General features: G+C 44.2%; 1 protein-coding gene across 15 annotated transcripts in view; it reads right to left on the minus strand.

The window, feature by feature from the left end:
• Nucleotides 1–24,216, minus strand: part of FBXO25 (F-box protein 25) — a 141,240-nt gene that overhangs the window by 18,482 nt on the left and 98,542 nt on the right. For 9 of the 15 annotated variants that reach the window (XM_045811176.2, XM_087856486.1, XM_087856485.1 and 6 more), the window contains exons 3-7: nt 16,046–16,136; nt 15,478–15,504; nt 5,952–6,055; nt 5,029–5,078; nt 2,532–2,624 (exon numbers count right to left, since the gene is read on the minus strand). In XM_045811176.2, coding sequence (XP_045667132.1) covers nt 2,532–2,624; nt 5,029–5,078; nt 5,952–6,055; nt 15,478–15,504; nt 16,046–16,136 — 365 coding nt within the window. The remainder of the gene's footprint in view (nt 1–2,531; nt 2,625–5,028; nt 5,079–5,951; nt 6,056–15,477; nt 15,505–16,045; nt 16,137–24,216) is intronic. The other 6 variants (XM_045811182.2, XM_045811180.2, XM_045811185.2 and 3 more) reach the window with 2 other exon arrangements.

Here is a 24,216-nt window from a genome sequence, read left to right on the forward strand (position 1 = left end):
ATGAAAATTGTGAAAAATTATTAAAGTAACCTAGATATGAAAACGTTGCAAATATTAACAGATAATCCCAAGAATGGCTTATCATGTTACACAGACGACTGTGGAGGAGACAACTGAGTTTGGATTTCTGTTTTTAGAAGACATCAAACTTTCACTAACACGGTGAGAACAAAGACAACACCTCCACTCCAAACTACTTATCTTTACCTCAGCAACTGAGACAATCTGTAATTGGATGCTAAACTAATACTAATTTTTATTCAGAAAACATGCAATAATTATTGATTAGTCTCAGTTTAAAACTAACTTTAGGGGAATAAGAGGATCTCATACAGAATATTGAAAATATTGAAAAGTACATATTCTTAATTTCTTTCATACAAATCCTCAGGGAAACCACCACTGAATGCCTTTAGAAACATAAGGAAACTATCAAGGATTTCAAACACCATGGTGCCTCAAATCCTGTTTATATGTGTTCCAGCATAAATGAGTGCAGACAGCTCAGCATTAATTATGGGAAGAACTGCACAAGAATCCTCTTAGTTGCTGATGTAGGAAGAGCTGCTATAAACATGGAAAGCAGCACAAAAATCCCAAGCAACAGCTCCTGCGGACAAAGCTGTCTGCCGTCAATGAGGCCAAGGAGCACATGCTACACATGCTTGCGCCAGAGAACCCCTCTCCAGAGCACACGCCCTCCTGGGTAACAAGGAAAGCGCCTCGCACCCAAGCACGCGGAGTCCTAAGCACGCGGAGGCACCGCATCTCCGTGGAGAAGGTGGCAGCGAGTGGAGTGGGCCCCAGGGGGTTCCCAAGCAAATCCAGAGGTGAAAACACAGAACGAAACTTGGGGAGAGCCGGCATGGGCACAGAAGGTGCCACAGGGAGGACAGGGGGCTGAGACCCCACAGCGTGTGCCTACAGCGGCACGTGTACTGATGCAGGGCATTGCGGAGGGCTGCTTTCTGCCTCCCCGTGCTTTCAGCAGAAGGCGGACATAGCAAGTGAGTCTTTCAAAGGCAACACTCCTGGCCTTTGAAGGGCGTGCGAAGGGGCAGGGGTGAGGGATAAGAGGTGAGGATTACCGCTGGGCAGTGACTGAGCCGGTCAAGCCTCGTACACATGGCCTCAGCACCTCCCCGGTTACCAGGTTCCTTGCACACCATTTCCGCAGGACGATACAGAGACATGTGGTACTTCCAGGAGGGCACAAGAGCGTTTCAGTCGGCAATACACATGGTACATTTTAACTTCATACTTACGCATTTTTATGTATTAGAAAACATCCAACAGAGCAAACATACGGTTTCACAGCTACTACTGCTGGGATGAGGCTAAAGCAGGTATTTTCATTTTCAAAAAGATGAAAGACGTATGAGGAAAGGCTCTTCAGCAAGTACGAGTGTGGCATGCAGATGGAACGAACAAACTGTGAGGAGGTTTGGACGACGGGAAGGACGGATGGACTCTGGCCCACGATGCGCCTAGACAGAGCATAGAGTGCTCGTGCCCTTGCGGAGCTCCCAGCTCCACCCCAGCAACGAAGTTCTTCTCCCTCTGCGTGCAGGTGCTCAAGAGCGGCTAGGACACAACTCAGGCCGTCCTGAACTCTAAGAGGGCGTCCGGGAGAAATGAACTGACGCAGCTTCCTGGCCACTGGACTCTCGACACTCTGAACTGGTGGAGTCCAATCGCAGTGCCTCACCCAGAGAAGAGGTGAGTGATGGACATGCCCCACTGGCCACGGCGCGCATCAGAATACACCCCACAGGGCCCCAGAGCGCAGGACTCGCGGGAAGCACGTGGCATCAGAGGGGGCCCCCTCGCACTGGTCACATGCAACTCAGTGGCAAACTCTGACTGGGGCCAAACCAAACAGGTACTATTACCTCAGGTGCAAAGTGATTTAACCCCCAATATTTCTGTCCTGCCACTAACACTTTTAATTTCCTAAAAGCCGTTACAAGGAAACTATTTCTAATGTCTCACAGACCTATTAAAACTCGAAAATAACAACATCACGAACCATCGTTTACGTTTTGCCTATAATACACATGACACAGGATATATATTCTTTTTGATCCAAGATAAAAATTTCCTCTACAAACAGATCATCAATGCAATCAAGGCTTCTGTGGAGATCTACTCTGTATCAATTCCCCTTTTCCTACCAGCTCGCTGCTTGCCTGTGAAGCAAAGCTCCTGCTTGTGAGGGACACGGAGTAGAAAACGCACGTGAAATCGTCGTGCTTTCCCTCTGGGTCTCCCACGGCAATGCACCTGTGCGCATGGCTGGATGAAACCGAAAACATGAGGCGGCCCTGGGAGAAAGCGCGAGAAACAAGGGGCACCAGGGTGGGAGAAACCCCCGCTATTTCTGTTTCCTCCTGAGCTCACTCCTTGTGCTCTGCTATCACACAAGCACAACTTAGCACCAACGCCAGAAGTGTCTTAAATATGTACACTTGTCACCTTTAAAACCAGTCCATCAAGTGTCCTCGAAATGGCTTTTGAAACAGAAGACTTACTTTGACCACGTAAGTGAACCTTCGAATATCCTGAATTGCACTTGAGAAGTCTAAGCGATTGAAAGCCTCTCCCAAAGTACAGTAGCCGTGCCTCTGGAAAAAAAGACACAAAACAGTTGAAATCCGTAAGCAGTCAATTAGTCAAAATAAAGTAACACTTAATGTGAGGTAATCTGTGCAATTTTTTTTTTAATTTTGGCAAAGGGCATTTGTTTTAATGATTTATACTATGTTTAGATTAGTGTGGAGTAAAACAGCGATGCTAAATATGTCACATATAATCAAGACACTATCCTCTGCCATTCTTACACCACTACTGATACAACGACAAAGACAAATACTTATTAAATATTTTGTTGATTTCTCTTGTCGGCACAAGCTGGGGAACTGAAGTCACAATGGGTTGCGTTCTGGGCTAAGCACCTACAGATACACAAACCATCTGCCCAGCTACTGTGAAGATGTGTCTGCTACAGACACACGTAGAAACGCCCAAGCCCTCTGCAGGGAGCCCCGTGCCCCGCAGGTCTGGAGGGCGCCCCGCTTACTGGACCAAGGCCCAGGACTGGGGGTGACTACGTGTGGTTTCCAGGTGGGGAGCAGTGGACGCCTGGCAGTGACACCTAGGGGCTGGTCGTCAGACCCACAGGACCCAGAACCCAAGGGAACAGATGAACTCATGGGATGTGTTTTCGGCCCTGAAAACCCTGCCATCTATTTCAGCTGTGTGTCCTTTATGATGGGCCCTACAGTCTACACTAGTTTGCACAGGATTGTATACTGGGTGTCAGAAGTCATTTCAAAATCAATCTTCTGCATTTGAAATCCTGAGAGTATATAGAGATTTTCAAGTCATAGTTGTGGGGTTAGACAAGCTGGTGATAATCCTAGAAACATGAGGTGACAGATTCCCCCTCGCCTCTCTAACGGATGGCAGGACAGGAGCTGGCGCAGCAGCTGGAGTGCACACCTGAGCCTCAGACCGAAGATACCCCATGAAGGTTGATTTAGTTTTGTGCCCAAATCCCAAGAACAGTCCTAATGTGTGCACAAACCAACAAAACACATGTTTTTAAGACAATACACATTATTAATGGATATCTACTACATGCAAACTATTCTCCTGGGAGCTGCGCAGGAAGCAAAGGTTAATTATAGAATATAATCTGAAGTCAATCACTGCTGACATTTCTACTTTAATTCCCTTTTCTTCTCAATGAACAGAACTCTAAATGCTGGGTATAGACATAGACTCCTTTTCAGGCAGCCACCCATGCCACAGCAGCCTCTTCTTTTTTGGGGAATTAAATCTGATTCACAGACTACAAAACACTTGCTTGGGCCACGCAAGCCTGTCTGTGTTTGGGGGGCCTGGAACCACACGTGGAACCTCAGAGACTATGGGGCACCACAGTGGGCCATGCGGCTAGCAGCAGTGATACCTGGTCTGTATCAGGTGCTCAGCCCGGAGATGCCGCTGAGTGCAGGGAGCCCAGATCCTCCCGAGCGTGGCTGTATCCCTGCCCCAGGGCCCATGCAACACATCTGCAGACTCACGAGAAATTTCCCTTTGCTGCTTATGCTATCCCAAATGGGACTCTGCTCTGTAATCAGTGTGGTAACACAGAGCAGATGAAGTATTAAATAGTCTGTCATAAGCTCCAGCCAGTCAGATTCTTCCAAGAGCTCCTCTGATGGGTCTCATTTAGTGTGTGTGTTTGAGCAATCTCAAACCCACAGCAGTCCTAATCACCACCAACTAGGCCAAATCAGTCTTTGGGCTCAGAAGTTAGCCCCTAATCTTCTGGGGAGCGGGGCCATATCATCAATCCATTATTAACACTTCCGGAACATCTAACTTCCACCTATGCTAAACAACTCCTTCCTAAACTACGCTCCCTACTGCTGCAAAATAAGGCAAAGGAAGAGTTCCTCAGGCTGCAAAAGGAAGGAAGCGTTCCTGGTCACTGAGCAGAGAAGAAGGAAGCAGAGTTGAAGTGAACGGTCCATGGCTCCGAGAAAAGCTGCAGCCAACTTGGCAAAAGACGGGATCGGGAAGGGCTCCCACTGTTCTGGACAGGTTCGGACTTCACCACAGAGTCACACTGGTTCTAAATGTTCTCACCGCCCATAGCCCACGAGAGCAAGGACACACATGCCAGCAGCACCAGGGGCTCACGCCAGCAGCTTTGGGGAGAGGCAGGGAGAAAACGTCAAACCGTCTAAGGATCCATCCTTGCTCTGAACCAGCCCTCTGGCTGACTCAGATTTGTAGCAGGGGCACTAACCACACACCAGACATGCGTGTGCACACATGTACACACACGTGCGTGCACACACATGCACACACGAATCACCACTTCAAAGATCCTAGGTTTTCATCTGCTAGAATGAGCCAGAGATTTCATACTGCAAGAGAAAGAATTTATTTAATATGACATTACGTATTCAATAGAACACCACCAAATACAATCTTAATGTATGATAGAATACTTACTTCTCTCGTGCTTTCTTTATGGACATAGATCCATTTCTCACGATAAAAACCTAGAATAAAAATTAACTTTGTTTTTAAAATCTGGCAGATCATTTAAAATGAAGATTTTTATGGAACTTCAACAGTTGTACATGCTAACAAAATTATTTGACTTATCATATAGATAAGAGATGCTATTACTTGGTTAAATGTCAACAGAACTGCTTTGTTTCCTGACATCAGTTTAAGAGGTGCTGAAACATCCTTATATGAAAAATGACTCAAGACAGCATCATATCTTCGCAACTTAGAAGAAAACTAGCTCTATGAACAACTGCAGTAATATCAAAACATAAATGAGTATAAAAATGTGATTAGTCATTACTTGTGTACCCTAACAGTTCTTCTTCTATTGTCTTTTTCGTGTAACTCAGTACCAAAACTTCAAGGACCGTGATGACTCTATTCTCCACAGGACCCCATCTTTTCCAGTAGACTGAATCCCCTAAGACAGCTGCCAGTGACTCCTGCTTGTGCTGCAGGGCGGAGTGGGGCCTGTCCCATAGGTGAGCCACCGCCCGGGGGCTCCCTACCCGGCCTGTGTGCTTCCCTCAGCTCCTAGTCCTGCTCTGGCCGAGTCCAAAGTCAAGACACCTTGCCACCTGGCCTCTTTGCTTGGGAGTAAACTGGTAACTGAACTCACGACCATTTTTCAGTCATTCCAGATGCACGAGCTGCTTTGTGGGTTTTGCTATCTTTTGTTTTTGCAAATCTTACTAACTAAATGGTGAAGCTGCAAACCAAGTCAGTGGGCAACACTGGATACAGAGCTGTCATTCATGTATCGTCCTTTATTTCTTGAGATAGCATTGTCAAAACAATTTAGTATATCAATATATTAAACAAGCAAAATATCATAAAATTATTAATAAAAATGATCTTACATTGAGTATTTGTATCATTTCTAAAATGATCCTTTTTCCTCTTTTTGGATGTGTATTCCTGCTCTTCATTACTGAATATTTCTTCATCGTCACTATTTAAGATACTGAAATAAAGACACATTTTATTAAATACTTTTACAGGGAGATCTTCACTTGGCTTTTCTTTTATAAAAAAGAGATAATATTGGTTTGCAATTCTGGAGACCAAAAGAAAAATCGTGTTGAATTCTGAAAGCAACCAGTAACTTTCAAAGCAGCATATCAGAGGTCTGAGGTTACGAGGCTAAGTCTCACCCGTTGCTTGCTGTCACAAATCTGAAATTTATCCTGGTTCTTTTGAGGATGTCAGACCAGGAAGGGTGAAACATGTTTCAGACTCTCCCAGGTACACGCCACCAAGGGAGGCTCAGGCTTCAGAGACTTCACTATAACACAGACGTTACAAACAATACTACAAACACTTTGGAGAGAGGTCAGAGAACAGGACACCCAACATGGACTCGTGACGTGCTAATTCCTGGTCCAACATTTCCTTCATCCCCTCCAGGCTCACAGACTTAACCAAAACCACCACTGCACAGGAACGCTTTCTCATGAAGCCATCGACAAAACAAGGCTAACTGTTAAGGCACTTAACTGAAGCCAGGTGAGGGAAAATGTTCGCTTTCCATTTAAATACATCTAATTAAAAGCTTTCTCAATTTTTCTTTTTCTTTCTTCCTTTTTTTTTTTGGCTAAAATAAGGAAACAATTTAAGGCAGTAACTCAACAACTTGAACACATTTTCTTTAAAAGGTAATTTATAGTTAAAAAAAATAACTGTATACAACAGCCCACCCCATCAAAGGTAAAGGTGCACACAATTTTTATTTTCAACACACTGACACTGGGTGGGTTTTGGTCTGGAATCAGGGAGAGGCTCCGTGGAGAGACGACGAGCTGGCTGGCAGAGGTCCAGGCCAGATGCTCAGGCCGAGGGCAAACGCTGCTGTTTCCCAGCACACTTGACAAGAAAGCTGTGATGGCTCGTCCGCTCACCAGCGCTCACGTTTCACGACCACAGCTGCATGTGTCAAGGGAATCTATTTATCACGTTCACAACAGACTCAAAACACACTGACAACAGTTGTAAATCATCAGGACAAGCACAAGTGCCTTGATAAAAACATGCAAAGCTTCCCATTCGGTAGCGGGCGCCACAGAACACCAACTTGTGGACACTGGTCCCTGGGTGTCACACTCGATCTTGCACGAGTCGGCTGTCATTGATTCAGATCCTGAACACAGAAGCTCAGCTTTTCCTAACTAGGGTCATGAGCATGCCAAGGAAGAGCAGACAGCTGCTGTTCTCTACCGACCATGCCACCCAGACAACACAGCCTGCAGGACAAGGGGGTGGAGGAGACAGATCTGGGCGGCACCCCAGACCCTGCCCCAGAGATAGGCCCTCTGATCCTCTGCACCCACAGGGAGAGCAGTCCCATTTTATTCCCATGGACACGCGGCAGGACCGGCTGTAGGAGCCGCATCCTTCCAGCAGGCTTATCACAGACGGTGCGACTGTGGCCCCTGGGGCTCTCCACACTAGCATACACAGAACATGGAGTCCACCCACTTGGCCATGTGGGCAGTGAAGGCACTCATCGGACTCAGGCCCCGGGGCCACACCAGGCATGCCCCACCTGGGTCTATGTGGAAAATCAAGAGAAAATACCCACTCTAAGGAAACTTAGTTGCCATTTTCAAAGTAGATCTTCAGTGGTTTTTATACTGTCAGGCAAAAAACATATATATATAAAAGTTGGTAAGAAAAATAAATGTTTCCAAAATTAAAATTCAACATTCAAAACCATGAATTCAGCAGTGTTGGATGCTGCAGCATTGTTCCATTTCACGTGCACATAAGCCACTGACTGACTGCGTTTCATAGGAAATGGTCTTATTTATCACCTCGGGTTTCACGAGCGAGATTAACATCACCAACCCGGATTTAAAAGTCAGTGGAAACTTCAACAACAAAACCAAACAACTGGATTAAAAATGAGCAGAATGAACAAACATGCCTCCAAGGAAGACGCACTGGTGGCCAACAAGCACATGACAAGATGCTCATCATCATGCGTCACGAGGGACACGCAAATGCAAACCACGGCGAGCAGTCAGCCCCTACCTCGTAGGACGGCTACCATAAAGAACCCCGAAAATAACAAGTGTTGGCGAGGATACAGGAGCCCTTGTGCTGGTGGCAACGAAGAAGGGCAGCCTCTTCAGAAAACACGTATTTGCAGCAATTGCTACAGAAAGTAAGCACGGAACCCCCACCTGATCCAGCAGTCCTATTTCTGGGTGGGTACTTAAAAGAACTGAAAGCAGAGTCTCCACAAGACGTCTGCACACCCACGCTCCCAGCAGCTGGCAGGTGAGAGCCACTCGTGTCTGTGCACAGGGGTGGACGAGCACAACAGAACGTGGTCCATACACACAACGGGGCCTCATTCAGCTCAGAACAGAAGGAAATCCCGGCACACGCTAGAACGTGGGGGAACCAGGAGGGCATCGTACGAGAGAAGTAAGTAGTCATAAAAGGACAAAGTCCGTGTGCTTCTGAGGATCGAGGGACCTCGTGGAGCCAGAAAGCAGGGCGGAGGGAGCCAGAGCTGGGAAAAAGCATGGAGTCCGTTCACGGGGACAGAGCGTCAGTGCTGCAGGGTGAGCGGCGAGGAGGGTGTGGTGACAGCTGCACACGGGGTGCACGCACTCAATGCCCCCAACACCGTAAGATGGTGAAGCCTAGGTGAGGTGTGCTTTATTTACCACAATCCTCACGTCATCCCCCTCTCCACCCACGTGTGGCCCCCTTACCACCTCCGACTGTCCTGAGGTAAGTCCCACACGGGATATCATCCGGGGGCAACATCTCAGGATGATCCCCAGTCCTGCGGGGGATCGTACGGTGAGTGTGTCTCTTCACCGATGAGCTCCCACCAGGCAGGGACGCGCAGTGTCCCTAACGCCCTGCAGTGTGTGCCCACTTGTATAAAGCCCCCTGGGGTTCCCACCACGTGGCAATGCCACGCACTCCGACAGAAAGCCCGTCAGTGTGGCGCTGCACCTGCTCTCACCAGCTCCCCACCTCTTCCGAATCGCCAGTTTATTTCTTCATAACATCCAAGATAATATGTATCTTTTCTCCTTCCTTGGATTTTGCTGAGGAAGGGAAGCCGCAGCACCCCCCACCCCCGGACTGCTCGAAGGCAGGACCTTGCACACTGAGTGGGAGCAGATGTGACGGGTGGATGAGTGGCCTTTCAGAGCGTGTCTAAGTGCTCACCCCGGTTCCTGTGCACGCCACCTTATGGGTCCTCAGAGAGGTCGTGTGCCCTTTTCTCTACCTCTGCTCCTTCCTCTAGCGGGAGCGTTTGTCTGCTGCACGTGTCCAAGACACGCCTCGCCCCATCCTCCGCTTCAGAAGTCATTTCCTCTTCTCGCTGCTCAGCTTGGGTGCCTTCCACCCCCCCCCCCATCTCCCTGACCCCTGACTTGCTCTTCTGCATCCTCCTGTCTGCTGTGGATCCTCTCTGGCATAGTTTTCATTTCTGTTGCTGTATTCTTCAGCTCCGACCAGCTCTTTTTGTATTTCCTGCCTCCGCTGAAGCTCTGAGTTCACCGACCCTTCCCCTCCAACCGACGGAGAACCTGTACGACCGTTCAGCTCTTCCTCAGGCTCACTGCTTACCTCTGTGTCAGGTCGTTCCTCACTGAGGTTCTGTCTCGTTCTTCTCGACCATACTCCTCTGTCGACCCCTTCTGCTCAACTTCTGTGTTTGTTTCTAGGAATCGGGCACAACAGCTACTTGTCCTAAACCTGAGGGAGTGGTATCATGCGTGCCGGGTGACTCAGGCTGGCTGGACGGAGCTGTGGCTGCTGGAGGCTGGGGGTCGTGGCGCTCTCTGTGCCGGGCTGCCCTGTGGGATGGCCAGCGCTACAGTGGGAGTGGGCGGACAGCCCTGAGCTCCCCATGCAGACAGTACTCTGGCAGGACAGCTGGCGCTACAGTGGCCTCCCCAGTGTGGGCACCACGACAGGACAGTACATGAGGGGAAGCGAGCATACATGGATGCAGTCTCTGGGCTCTCGTGCAGGGGGCACCCTGGCAGGACACTGAGGCGGGGGGCCACCAGGGTGCTCCAGGCTGTGCACAGTGTGCACTGGCAGGACTGCTATAGCTGAAGTGGGGGCGAGCTGGGGGTCCCTGGGCTGTCCATACAGGGGGCATCCTGACAAGACAGCGGACAGTGCAGTGGGTGCAAGCCAGGATGTGCCAGGTGCTCAGTGCAGGGGATGCCCTGGTGGGGTGGCTGGGAGGCTCTGGAGCAGCCGAGCAAGGCACAGGAAGTCGATGTGGTGAGGGTCTCATGTTGGTGAGACAGCGGGAGCTGCAGTGAGCACGGTGCTGGGGCCACCTCACTGGGGCGGCTGGGGCTGGTGTGGGCTCAGGGACCTGGCTCAGTGAGGCGGCAGGCTGGTCAGGACACCTGGACCCTGGTCCCACCCACACTATCAAGGGGGAGGAGAACGTAAGCCGTGAGGCTCACCAGCCACAGACCCAGAGAGTTTTAGCAGCTCCCCACAGTTTGGTACAATTTTAAGGATGTCTCTTTTATAAGCTAGTTGATCTTTTCAACTGTGGCTTTTTTCTGTGACCCAGGGCAGAAAGATGCATGTGCTCAAGGTCCCTCAGCGCTCTCTCTCTCCCAGCTGTAGTTCACAGCACCAGGGATGGGGGCCCTTCCACCGCCATGTCCTCCTCTGTTTACTCTCCGCGTGGTCTCTAGCTCTGTTGTGCAGAAGCTATTCAGTCAACCCTCAGTTCTTCTTCAGGAGGAAGTGCTCAGTAATAGCGCTGGATTTGGAGTGTCCCTGGAAGTGGTGAATTCAGGGTCTTCCTATGTCGCCATCTTGGACCAGAACTAATCCTGAACATAACCTGATTTGGAAACAGGACCTTCGGTGATGGAATTAAGTTTAGGACCTTGAGATAAAATCATCCTGGATTAACCATGCGGGCCCTAACTCCAACGGCAGAGGAGAAGCCACAGGGAGACCAGCAGGGAGAAGGCCGTGTGATGGTGGAGGCAGAGACTGGAGTGAGGTGGTCACCAGCCAAGGGACGCCAGGACTGCGGCAACACAAGCTGGGGATCCCCTCAGAGCCTGTCCACACCTGCATTTTGGACTTCTGGTTCTTATGCCACTGATGTTATGGTTATGGCGACCGTAGAAAACTAACACAGTGACCTATCCTTTAAAATTACTTGAGGTTGATATAGATCTTGAAAGCACACATGTGCTATCAATTCTATCAAATACACAAGATGTTGGGAGAGAAAACTCAGCAGATGGGATGCCTCATCAGAAACATAAACCAAAGCAAACCTCAGATACAAAATGTGGTCACTTCTACGCCAAACGAAACAAAGCACAATGAAGCCCTCAAACACAATCACTGACAAATGATTCCAGGCTGACCTCCTCTGGCATCTCTATCAGAGTCCCTGAGCTGTATGTCCTTGTCAAAGTACCAGCTGGATGGCATTTTACCTCCTCTCCCCAAAGGTGCCACAATCTCTGCTGTAATAGTTCCTGATGATGGTTTTCAGTTATACATCAATTCGTCAATGGCTGCCTGTTCAACTTAGCTCTTTATCCACACATTTTCCAAAAAGAGATCAAGGATTATATATTACCTTCTCCTGCTGGCCAAATGTCCACTTTTACTCATTTTCCTATTTAAGTTCACTCTTGCATCAGCAATTAGTCTCTCTTACAAAAAGATATTTTAAAAGGAAAAGCTCAATTTATTTAAGTTTTTAAGAAAAGATTAAAAATGTGTTTTTAGGATTAGCACTTTATTCCTGAATACTTCCCACAACACAATGAAGGACTCTGATGCAGACGTGTTACGGGAAGGGGGTGCAGAGAGGGTGGTGGCCATGCAGCCCCACGGTTCACCCAGCAAGGAGATGCACTGGCCCCCCAAAACCATGTGGTTTAGTGAAGGAAAATGTGGTCTTGCAGAGGTTCAGGATGGAGTTCTCCCAGAGACAGGCTGACGAGTAGTCCAACTCCAGCAGCTGTGACATCTGTGAATGAGAAGCCAACGAGAAGCGTGGAATGCAGGGCAAGCCAGCATGTCCTGGCCCTCACTGACTCCCTGCACACACAGAGTTAACCACCACCTCCAGCTGCTGCCATTCCTGACAGACTCACAGCACCAGCCATGATACTCACACAGCCACCAACCCTATCAAGTCCCCCCCACCTCATGTCACAACGCGGGGCCATAACCTGTAACAATGAAGCAGACCCCACTGCAGTGTCATAGCAGGGATCACAGGCCAGGAACAGGTGCAGGAGACAAATTCAAGAAATTCAAGTGAGCCGCAGATATATCATCTAGGTACATGGACGTTTAGGGTAAAGGCCACAACGAAATTTATGAATGTGCACCAACATAGGAAGTGGCAAGACCAGGAGCTTAGTGAGGAATCCATTAGAGAATCCACTCTGGAGTAGAATGCTGGAGACCAGCAGGACGAGACAGGCAGAGGCAAATGGCTGTCGAGCAAATAACATGTATTTATTTGTAGGACTATGGGATGCAACACGGCGTGTCATGGTCATGTGACAATGTGCACAGAGAACAACCACTAACAGTGTGGTGCAGTGGATGGGGCATGAGATCAGCAGCAAACTGCATTATGTACTGTAGGGAACCGACAGTCAGAAACCAAACAGAAGGAACGAAGTATAATATAAACATGTTACTGTCAAGGTGAAAATAAGGGGAAAAGACGTCCTAAGTACTGAAGGAGTGAAGGCAAGCAAAATGCAAGATGACAGGCTCTCTATGCATACATACAAAAGACTATCCACAGGCACAAGGGAACAGATACAATGAGGCCCGAAACACGGGTAACTGCAGCCAGACGGAGCGGGAAGTGCGGAGGGCATGGCTTAGCTTTCAAAAGGAAAATAGCTCTGCATGGGCGCACAGGGCAAAATCAGACACAAATACTGAGTAGGAGAAGCACACCTCTGAGAAGATGGGAACACACATCAGAATTCATGTGACCCCAGAAAAACAACTGTCACAGGAAATTACAGCATCAAGTACATATAGTTTAAATATATATATAGATAAAAACCTAATAAAAGTAAATAACATAGCCATACAATTTAAAAAGCTAGAAAAAGAATTACTAAAGATAAAAGCAAATACCAATAACTAGAAAAAAGGTAGTACTAAAAAGTCCAAAGCTAGTTCTCTGGAGAAAATAATCAGCCAGATAAACCACAAGACAGCTTATCAGAAAAATAAAAGTACAAATACTTAAATTTCACAATGATAAAAAGAAAATTATCAATGCAAACAGAAAATTTTAAGACCTATAAAGGACTATATTATAAGACACTATAAATCAGTTAGAAGAAATAAAACTGATAGTTTTTTATATACATAAATTTGGTAAGACACCAATAAAAAATCGGATTTTTTTCTTAGAGGCAGGGATGTTAATTATAAAGTGCATTTAAGCAGCAGCAGCAAGGAAGAAGAAGCAGACAACTGTGAACAAGAACAGCGGCGAGGGGAAGCGACTCGTCCCAGCTGATTCTGAAACACATTATAAAACCTCGTGAAAACTGCTTCTGCTCTGGCTCAAGATGGTGACACAGGAAGACCCTGAACTCAACGCCTCCCTTGCACATATCAAGCGTCTGTGGCCTAAGGAACAATTTCCTCTGGGGGAGAAAAAAAGGCTGAGCAACTCTTCCACACTGAATGAACAGGAAAACCTCCATGGGAGCAGGTGGGAGAGGCTGAGACACAATCGCGCCATAAACCCTACCCCAGCACAGCAATACACAATCGGAAGCAAATCTCAACCACAAGCTTGTCCCTGAGGAGCAAAGGATTTGAACCTGTGTGGGGAACCCCCATATTTATGACCTGCATCTGAGAGACAAGCCCTCAAAATGTCGAGCTCGGAAAGCCACAGACACAAGGCCAAGTAAAGTGAGAAATGGCTCTCAAAGAACTCCTGTGTGCAGACTCTCCCACCCTGTGGCCCAGCACAGACTTTGCGGGAACAAAACTTCTCTGCTCTTTATAAGGCACAGGCCTGGCGGAAAGGCCTAGAATCTAACACACACCTTGGGGCCGACTGACACACTGTCCAGAGACAGGGGCTGGAGGGAACATCTCTGTCCTCTCCTGCTTTACCTGGAAAGGAGCTTGTCCACTCATCTGGCAGAATGCCAGATGGGAAAAGAATTAAGAGAGCTGAAGGGAATTATGGAACACCACCAAGTGGACCAACATTCTCATTACAGGTGCCCCAGAAGGAGAACAGAGAGAAAAGCGGAGGAAACTTACTTGAAGAAACAATGGCTGCAAACGTCCTAACCCTGGGAACAGAAACAAACGAACAGACCCAGGAAGCTCAGGGAGTTCCAGTAATGAACCCAAGGGGATCCACACCAAGACACACTGTAATTCAACTGTCAAAAGTTAAGCAACATGAGAAAAACCATTTTTTGTATATAAGAAAACCCTGTAAGGCTACCTGCAGATTTTTCAGTAGAAACCGTGCAGGCCAAAGGGAGTGGCATGATATACTCAAAGTGCTGAAAGAAAAAAACAGCCAAGACTACAACCTAGCAAAGTTGTCCTGCAGAACTGAAAGAGAATTTTAAAGACAAGCAAAATTTAAAGGATTTAATCACCACTAGACTAGCCTTACAAGAAGTGTTCAAAGGACTTCTTCAAGCTGACATGAAAGGGTACTGATTAGTAACAAGAAAAATATGAAAACATGAATCTCCCTGGTAAAGGTAAATATATACTAAAATCCAGAATACTCTAATATTATAAAAGTGGTTAATTACTAATAAAGCTCATATAAAGATTTAAAACAAAAATAGTAAAAATAACTACAATAATTTCTTAACAGATACATAAGATTAAAAGATGTAAACTCTGATATCAAAAACATAACGGGGGGTAAAATACCTTCCAACTTAAGTTGTTATCAAATTAAAATAGACCGTTATAAATATAAGTTGTTTTATGTGAGTCTTGCAGTAACCGCAAAACAAAAACCTATTGTGGAAACACAAAAGATTAAGACAGAGCAATGGAAGCATACCACACAGAAAAATCATCAAATCACAAAGGAAATGACCCAGAGAAGAAAGAAACAAGGAAACTACAAAACAACCAGAAATTAACAAAATGGCAGTAAGTACATACCTATTGATAATGACTTTAAATGAGGAAGGACTATCTTCTGCGATCAAAGACAGAGAGTGGCCGAACAGGTAAAAGAACAAGACACATCTGCATGCTGCCTACAACAGAGTCACTTCAGATGGAAGGGCACACACAGACTGAAAATGAGGGGATGGAAAAAGGTATTTCATGCAAATGGAAACCAAAAGAAAAAGCTGGGGTAGCGATACATACCTTGTAAAACAGACTTTAGGACAAACACTATAATAATAGACACAGAAGATCATTACATAATGATAGAGGGGTCACCCCAACAAGAAGATACAACATCTGTAAGTATTTCTGCATCCCATATAGAAGTACCTAAATAAATACTAACAGATCTAAAGGGATAAGTAGCAATATAATAATCAAAGAGGATGTAATACCCTCATTTCATCAATGGATAGATAATACTCACAGAAAATCAGTAAGGAAACAATAACCTTAAAGGATACATGAAACCAGACAGGACTTAACAGGTACACACACAGAATATTCCCTCCAAAAGCAACTGAACACACATTGTATTTCAATGCACATGGAGCATTCTTCAGCAGAGATCATATTTTGGGCCACAAAACAAGTCTTATTAATTTAAGAAGATTGAAATTATATCAAATATGTTTTCTGACCACAACTGTATAAAACTAGAAAGCAATAAGAAAACTGGAAAATTAACAGATGTGTAGAGTTACAACAACCTGTTACTGCACAACCAATGGGTCTAATGAGAAAACAAAAGAGAAGTAAGAAAACTTACCTTGAGACAAATGAAAATGGAAAACAACACACCAACACATACAGGACGCAGCAACAGCAGTTCTGCAAGGGAATTTCAGAGTGATAAACGCCTATGTGGAGAAACAAGAAAAGTCTCAAACTAACTTCACATCTCAAGGAACTAAAAAAGAACAAACAAAAGTTAGCTGAAGAAAGTAAATATCGAATTTCAGAGCATTTAAAATGAAATGCAAAATAAAAAGACATAGAAAAGATCAACGAGACTAAGAGACGTTTTCTTAAAAACATAAAATTGACAAACCTTTGGCTAGATGCACCAAGAAAAAGAGAAAATGCAAATAAAAATTAGAAACAAAAGAGGATACATTACAACTGATACCACAGAAAACATACAGGATCATAAGAGACTACTAGGAACAACTACACAACAACAAATGGACAACCCTAAAGAACTGGATAAATTCCTCAAAACATACAACCCCGAAGACAATCATGAAGAAACAGAATATCTGAACAGACCTATTACTAGTAAGAAGATTGATTCAGGAAACAAAACCTCCCAGTAAACCAAAGTCAGGACCAGATGGCTTCACTGGTGAATTCCACCAAACATTTAAAGAACTAAACTGATCCTTTTCAAGTTGTCACCAAAAAAGATGAAGGAACGTTTCCAAACTCATTTTTTTAGCTCAGCAGTGCCTTGATACCAAATTGGACAGGAACACCATGAGAGAATAAGCTTACAGATCCATATCCCTTATGAATATAGATGCAAACCCCTCAATCAAATATTAGCAAATGAAATTAACATAATGTTAGAAGAATTATACACCATGATCAAATGGTTTTATTCCAGGGATGCAAAGATGGTTCAACATCTGCAAATCAATCAATGCGATACACCACATGAACAAAAGGAAGAATAAAAATCATATGATCAGCACAATAGATACAGAAAAATCATCTAACAAAATTTAATACCCATTTATGGCAAAAACTCTCAAGAAAGTGGGTATAAGTATCAAAACCACAATAAGATATCCCCTCACGCCTGTCAGAACAGCTAAAATGAACAACTCAGGAAAAACAGGTGTTGGTGAGGACATGGAGAAAGGGGAGCCCTCTTACACCACTGGTGGGAATACAAGCTGGTACTGCCACTCTGGAAAACAGTATGGAGGTTCCTCAAGATGTTAAAAATAAATCTGTCCTATGATCCAGCAATTGCACTACTATGTATTTATCCAAGAATATAAAAAATACAGGGGTACATGCATCCTGATACTTATACAGCATTATCAACAATAGGCAAATTATGGAGAGAGCCCAAGTGTCCATCAACACATGAATGGATAAAGAAGAACGTGATGTATATATATAATGGAGTATCACTTAGCCATCAAAAAGAATGAAATCTTGCTATTTGCAATGACATGAAAGGAACTAGAGGGTATTAAGCTAAGTGAAGTAAGTCAGAGAAAGACAAATACCATATGATTTCACTCAAATGTGGAATTTAAGAATTGAAACAGATGAACATAGGGAAAGGAAGGGAAAGTAAAATAAGATGAAAACAGAGAGGGAGACAAACCATAAGAGACTCTTAACTGTAGGAGACAAACTGAGGATTGCAGAAGGGGAGAGGGGTGGGAGGATGGGATAACTGGGTGACGGGCATTAAGGAGGATGGAATGTGTACTGGGTGTGATATGCAACTGATGAATCACTGACCTCTACCTCTGAAACCAATAATACACTGTATATGTTAACTAACTTGAATTTTTTTTTTTTAAAGATTTTATTTATTTATTTGACAGAGAGAGACAGCCAGCGAGAGAGGGAACACAAGCGGGGGAATGGGAGAGGAAGAAGCAGGCTCCTAGCAGAGAAGCCCGATGTGGGGCTCGATCCCAGAACGCCAGGATCACGCCCTGAGCTGAAGGCAGACACTTAACGACTGCGCCACCCAGGAGCCCCCTAACTTGAATTTAAATGAAAACCTGGAAGAAAATAAAAGTGGGTATAGGTGAATCTACCTCAACATAACAGAGGTCGTAAATGACAAGCCCACAGCTACCATCACACACAATAATGAAGAGCTGAAAGCTTCTCCTCTGAGACCAGGAACAACACAAGGATGCCCACTTCTGCCACTTTGACTCATCACAGCTGGAAGTCCTTTCCAAGTCAGCAAAAAAAGAAACAGAAAGCATCCAAATGCTAAAGGAAGAAGTAAAACTGTCACTATTTCCTGATGACATGATCTCATACATAGAAAACCCTAAACACTCCACCAAAAGACTGTTAGAATAAATGAATTCAGGAATATGCAGGATACAAACATACAAATCTGTTGGGTTTCTATATACTAGTTAGGAACTATCAGAAAGATAAATTTAAAAATTCAGAAAACAATTCCATTTACAATGGCATCAAGAAGAATAAGATACCTATGGGGCGCCTGGGTGGCACAGCGGTTAAGCGTCTGCCTTCAGCTCAGGGCGTGATCCCGGCGTTATGGGATCGAGCCCCACATCCGGCTCCTCCGCTGGGAGCCTGCTTCTTCCTCTCCCACTCCCCCTACTTGTGTTCCCTCTCTCGCTGGCTGTCTCTATCTCTGTCGAGTAAATAAATAAAATCTTTAAAAAAAAAAAAGAAAAGAATAAGATACCTAGAAATAAATTTAACCTAGGAGATCAAAGACTTGCACACAGAAAACCATAAGACATTGATGAAATAAACTGGAGAGGACATAAATAAATGGAAAGATATTCCATGCTTGTGAACAGGAACAATTAATATTGTTAAAATGCCCACATTCCAAAGAATTAATGTAATCCCTACAAAAATTTCAATGACATTTCTCACAGAAAGAAACAATCCTAACATTTATATGGAACCACAAAAGACCCCAAATAGCCAAAGCAGTCTTGAGAAAGAAGAACAAAGCCGGAGGCATCACCCTCCCTGATTTTAAACTATATCACAAAACCATAGTGATCTGAACAGGATAGTATTGGCATAAAAACAGCCACATGGATGAATGGACCAGAACAGAGAGCCTAGAAATAAACCAACACGTGTATGATCAATTAATTTAAAGCAAAGGAATTAAGAATATACAATGGGGGAAAGGACAGTCCCTTCAACAAATGGTGTGTGGAAAACTGGACACGCAAAAGAACGAAACTGGACCACTGTCTTACACCATATACAAAAATTAACTCAAAACGGATTGAAGAATTGCACATAATACCTGAAATCACAAAACTCCTAGAAGAAAACAGGCGGTAACCTCCTTGACAGCAGTCTTGGCAATGATTTTTTTTGGATTTGACACCAAAAGCGAAGGCAACAAAAGCAAAAGTAAATAAGTGGGACATATCAAAACAAAAAGCTTCTACACAGCAAAGAAAACCATCACAAAATAAAAAGGCAACCTGGGGCACCTGGATGGCTCAGTGAGTTGAGAGCCCAACTCTTTGGTTTTGGCTCAGGTCATGATCTCAGGGTTGTGAGATCGAGCCCCACGTTGTGCTCGGAGCTGAGCACAGAGTCTGCTGGAGATTCTCTCCCTCTGTCCCTCCTCCCGTTTCTGCACGTGTGCATGCATGCACTTGCTCTAAAATAAATAAACGTTTTTAAAAGAAATTTAAAAGGCAACCTACGAAGTGGGAGAAAATACTTGAAAATCATGTATCTGATAAGGGTTTAATATAAAGATGTATTTTAAAAACTCATACAACTAATAGCAAAACAACAACAACAACAACAAAAGGCCAAATAACGTGATTAAAAAATGAGCAGAGGCTCTGAATAGACATTTTTCCAAATAAGATGTCCAGACAGGACAACAGACACATTACAAAGAGTGCAGCATAATAATAATGAGAGAAATGCACATCAAAGCCACAGTGAGATGTCACCTCACACCTGCCAGATCGGTTAGGGTCAAAAAGACAAATGGCAGGTGTTGGCGAGGACGTGTAGACAAGGGAGCCCTCGGGCACCGCTGGTGGGAGTGTGAACTGGTGCAGCCACTGTGGACAACAGTGTGGAGGCTTCTCAAAAAATTACACATAGAACTACCTTGCAATCCAGCACTTCCATTTCAGGGTATTTATCTGAAGAAAATGGAAACACCAATTTGAAGAGACACCCCTGTAGGTTCACCGCAGCACTATTTACACGGACACGGAAGCAGCCCAAGCCCATCTATTGAATAAAGATGATGCGTATACATACACACAATGTAGTACCATGCAGCCCTAAAAAAGAAATTCTTGCCCTCTGGACAAACCGAAAAAATAAAAAATAAAGTCCCCCTCCAACAAAACAAAGCTCCAGCTTTGTGGACCTGAAGCTTATAAAAATTTGGGGGTCTTCTTTAAGAAAAAGAATAGAGAATTACCAAAACATTTATGTTAAATTTTAAAAACACAATCATAAAATACACATTTGAAAAGTTCACAAATACTATAAAAAACACAAAAGTGAAACAGATTGCAACAGTATCCGTTAGAATTCTTTTATGTGGTAAAAACCAAATCTTATACACAACAGTGCCCCTTCTTCATAGAAGCAGGAGAACCAGGTGCAATCCTACTGAGACTCAGACAATGTCCCGAGGATCCGCCCTTGGGCTCTGCTGCCTGGGGAGGCAGCTCTGCTCCCACACTGATCAGGGTAACCCACCCTTAGCAGCTCAGGCTCACGTCCCCACAACATCAGTGCAGGGGGCAGAAGACTGGGCTTCACCAACAGCTCAAACAGGCCAGAACTCACAGTTTCTGGCTGCGACTGGCTGGAGCCTGAGCGTATGGGCTGGCTCAGCCATGCCCCTCACACCCCCTATAGACCTGCTGGTGGCCAATGCTGCAGAGGAAGCAGGCAGTGAGAGTGGGGTGCCCCTCCACAAAGACACCGCAGTGCTGCTACAGTGTGGGGGAGGTGAAGGCCAAGCTGCAACAATACCCACTCCCCAGATCACTGAGCTACCCTTCCATTTGTAAATATGGTTTCTGAACTCATGAATAGGCATATTGAAAGAATACATGAAACAAAGTAAGTATCTGTTTAAGGTCCAAATATATAATTAGAATTGTAGATAATATAACTCAAGAAACCTTGATTAGTATGTACTCACTCCCTTTAGGATGCACAATGCAAACTATGACCATTCTAGTATCTGGTAAATGAACTACTCTTATTTTTTCAATTAATAAATGTAATTTATTTATTAATAATAAATAGGGCAAAAGTAATTTCTTTAAAAAATTTTCTTCAAAACTCACTCTTGGTAACAAAGAAATAAAATTTATAGTAAGTTTTTCCCCTACCAAACTGTTAAAGATCAGAAAGAATCAAGTAACAATAAAGACAAAGCCACCGAGAAATAACCCACAAACACTTTGTGTACATGAAAAGCATGGTGAGGTGACAGCACATTCACATAAGGAGAAAGTGTCCCCTCCTCTGTGCACATGTAAGCCTCTGTGGAACACAAGGCTGGATATCAGTGATTCTTTCGTCCCTCTACCAGCCCCCTTGTGCAGTGCATAACCTGCACAAATGTACACAGCACTTTGGATGAAGTGTATGAAGTGTAAGGTGATGAAAATTTTTGTAAATTACTATTCATAGTATAAACTGCCACAAAATTGTGGAGAGCAATTCGGCAATACTAAGACTTAATATGCACAATTCCAATAAGAATTCAGACTTAATAAATATTTAAAGAGGTATGCAAAGTGATACAGAGATGAACAATGATATGATGTTAGAAATAAAGAAAAAAGAGAGATAAACACGTATGAACCTAGAGGACAAATGCAAGAGGAAAGGTGGAAAATTCATATACATGTGACGATTAAACACATCTACTGAACAAACAATGGGTCAGAGAAGAAACCAAAACAGAAAGTTAAAAATACCTTGAGACAAATGAAAATGGAAATACAGCATACCAAAATTTATGGGACGCAGCAAAAGCAGTTTTAAAAGGGAATTCATAGTGATAAACGCCTACATCAAGAAACAAGAAAAATCTCAAATAACCAACCTAACATTACATCTGAAGGAACTAGAAAAAAGAGGAACAAATGAAGCCTGAAGTTAGTAGAAGAAAAGAAATAACACAGATAAGAGCAGAAATAAATGATACAGAGACTAACAGACAATAGAAAAGATCAATGACACCAAGAACTGGTTCCTTGAAAAGATAAAACTGACAGACCTTTAGCTTAGACTCACCAATATGAAAGAGAAGTCCCAAATAATTTCAGAAATGAAAGAGATGTCACAACTCATCCCACCAAAATACACAGGATCCTAAGAGACTATTATGAACAGTTACACACCAACGAACTGGACAATCTAGAAGAAATGCATAAATTCCTAGAAACACACAACGTACCAAGACTGAGTCATGAAGAGAGAGAAAATCTGAACTGATTAATTACTAGTGTGGAGACTGAATCAATAATCAAAACCTCCAAAAAACAAAAGCCCAAGACCAGACAGCTTCACTGGTAAATTCTACCAAACATTCAAAGTAGAGTTAATACCAATCCTCCTCAAATTCCTCCAAAAAATAGAAGCTGAGGAAACACCTCCAAACTCAGTCTACAAAGCCAGTGTTACCCTGACAACACACCACACAAGCAAGCACACCACAGGAAAAGAAGCACAGGCCAGTGTCCCGTACCCGTAGCTACAAAATCCTCAATAAAATCTTACCAAACTGAATTCAACACTCATCAGAAGAGACATACACCATGATCCAGTAGGATTTATTCCAGGGATGCAAGGATGGCTCAACACACACAAGTCGATGTGATATGCCATATTAACAAATGAAGAATAAAAGTTATCTGATGATCTCACAGAAGCAGAGAAAGCATCTGACAAAATTCAACATCCACGTATGACAAAAACTCTCAACAAGGTGGGTCTAGGTGAATATACGTCAACATAACAGAGGCCGTAAATGACAAGCCCACAGCTACCATCACACTCAATGGTGAAGAGCTGAAAGCTTCCCCTCTGAGATCAGGAAAAACAGAAGGATGCCCACTTCTGCCACTTTGACTCAACACAGCTGAAAGTCCTGGCCTGAGCAACTTGGCAAGAAAAACAGAAGGCATCCGAATTGGAAAGTTAGAAGTAAAACAGTCATTATTTACATGATACCATATACAGAAAACCCTAGCGGCGCCTGGGTGGCTCAGCCGTTAAGCGTCTGCCTTTGGCTCAGGTCATAATCCTAGAGTCCTGGGATCGAGCCCCGCATCGGGCTCCCTGCTTGGCCGGAAGCCTGCTTCTCCCTCTCCCACTTCCCCTGCTTGTGTTCCCTCTCTCGCTGTCTCTCTCTGTCAAATAAATAAAATCTTAAAAAAAAAGAGAGAAAAAAAAGAAAACCCTAAAACCTCCACCAATTATAACAATAAATGAATTCAGTAAAATCACAGGATTCAAAATCAACATACAAAAATCTGTCGTGTTTCTACATGCTAATAACAAGCTACCAAAAGAGAAATTAAGAAAACAATCCCAATTATAATGGCACCAAAAAAGAATAAAATACCTAGGAATAAATTTAATCAAGGAGGTCAAACGTATATACACTGAAAACTGTAAGACACTGATAAAAAACTGGAGGAGACACAAATACATGGAAAGATACTCAGTTTTCATGGACTGGAAGAACTAATGTTGTTAACATGTCAACACTACCCAAAGCAATCTACAGATTTGGTGCCATCCCTATCAAAATTCCGAAAGCATATTTCACAGAAATAGAACAATCCTAACGTGTTTATGGAACCACGAAAGATCGTGAATTGCCAAAGCAATCTCCAGAAAGGGGAACAAAGCTGGAGAGGTCACACTCCCTGATTTCAAAATGTATCACAAAGCTGTAATCATCAAAACAGTACAGTACTGGCATAAAAACAGACACAGAAATCAACAGACTAGAGCATGCAGAAATAAACCCTCATGTATGTGGTCAATGGAGCCAAGAGTGGGGAAAGGACAGGATCTTTAATAAATGATGCCGGGAAAACTGGACAGCTTCATGCAAAAGAATGATACCGGACCACTACCTCACATACCCACCAAATTAAGTTGAAATGGATTAAAGAGTTTGACAGAAGACCTGAAACTATAAACTCCTAGAAGAAAATGTAG

The sequence above is a fragment of the Ursus americanus genome, chromosome 27, assembly GCF_024610735.1.
Source record: "Ursus americanus isolate L20-20 chromosome 27, mUrsAme1.1.p, whole genome shotgun sequence".
NCBI classification, from domain to species: domain Eukaryota; kingdom Metazoa; phylum Chordata; class Mammalia; order Carnivora; family Ursidae; genus Ursus; species Ursus americanus.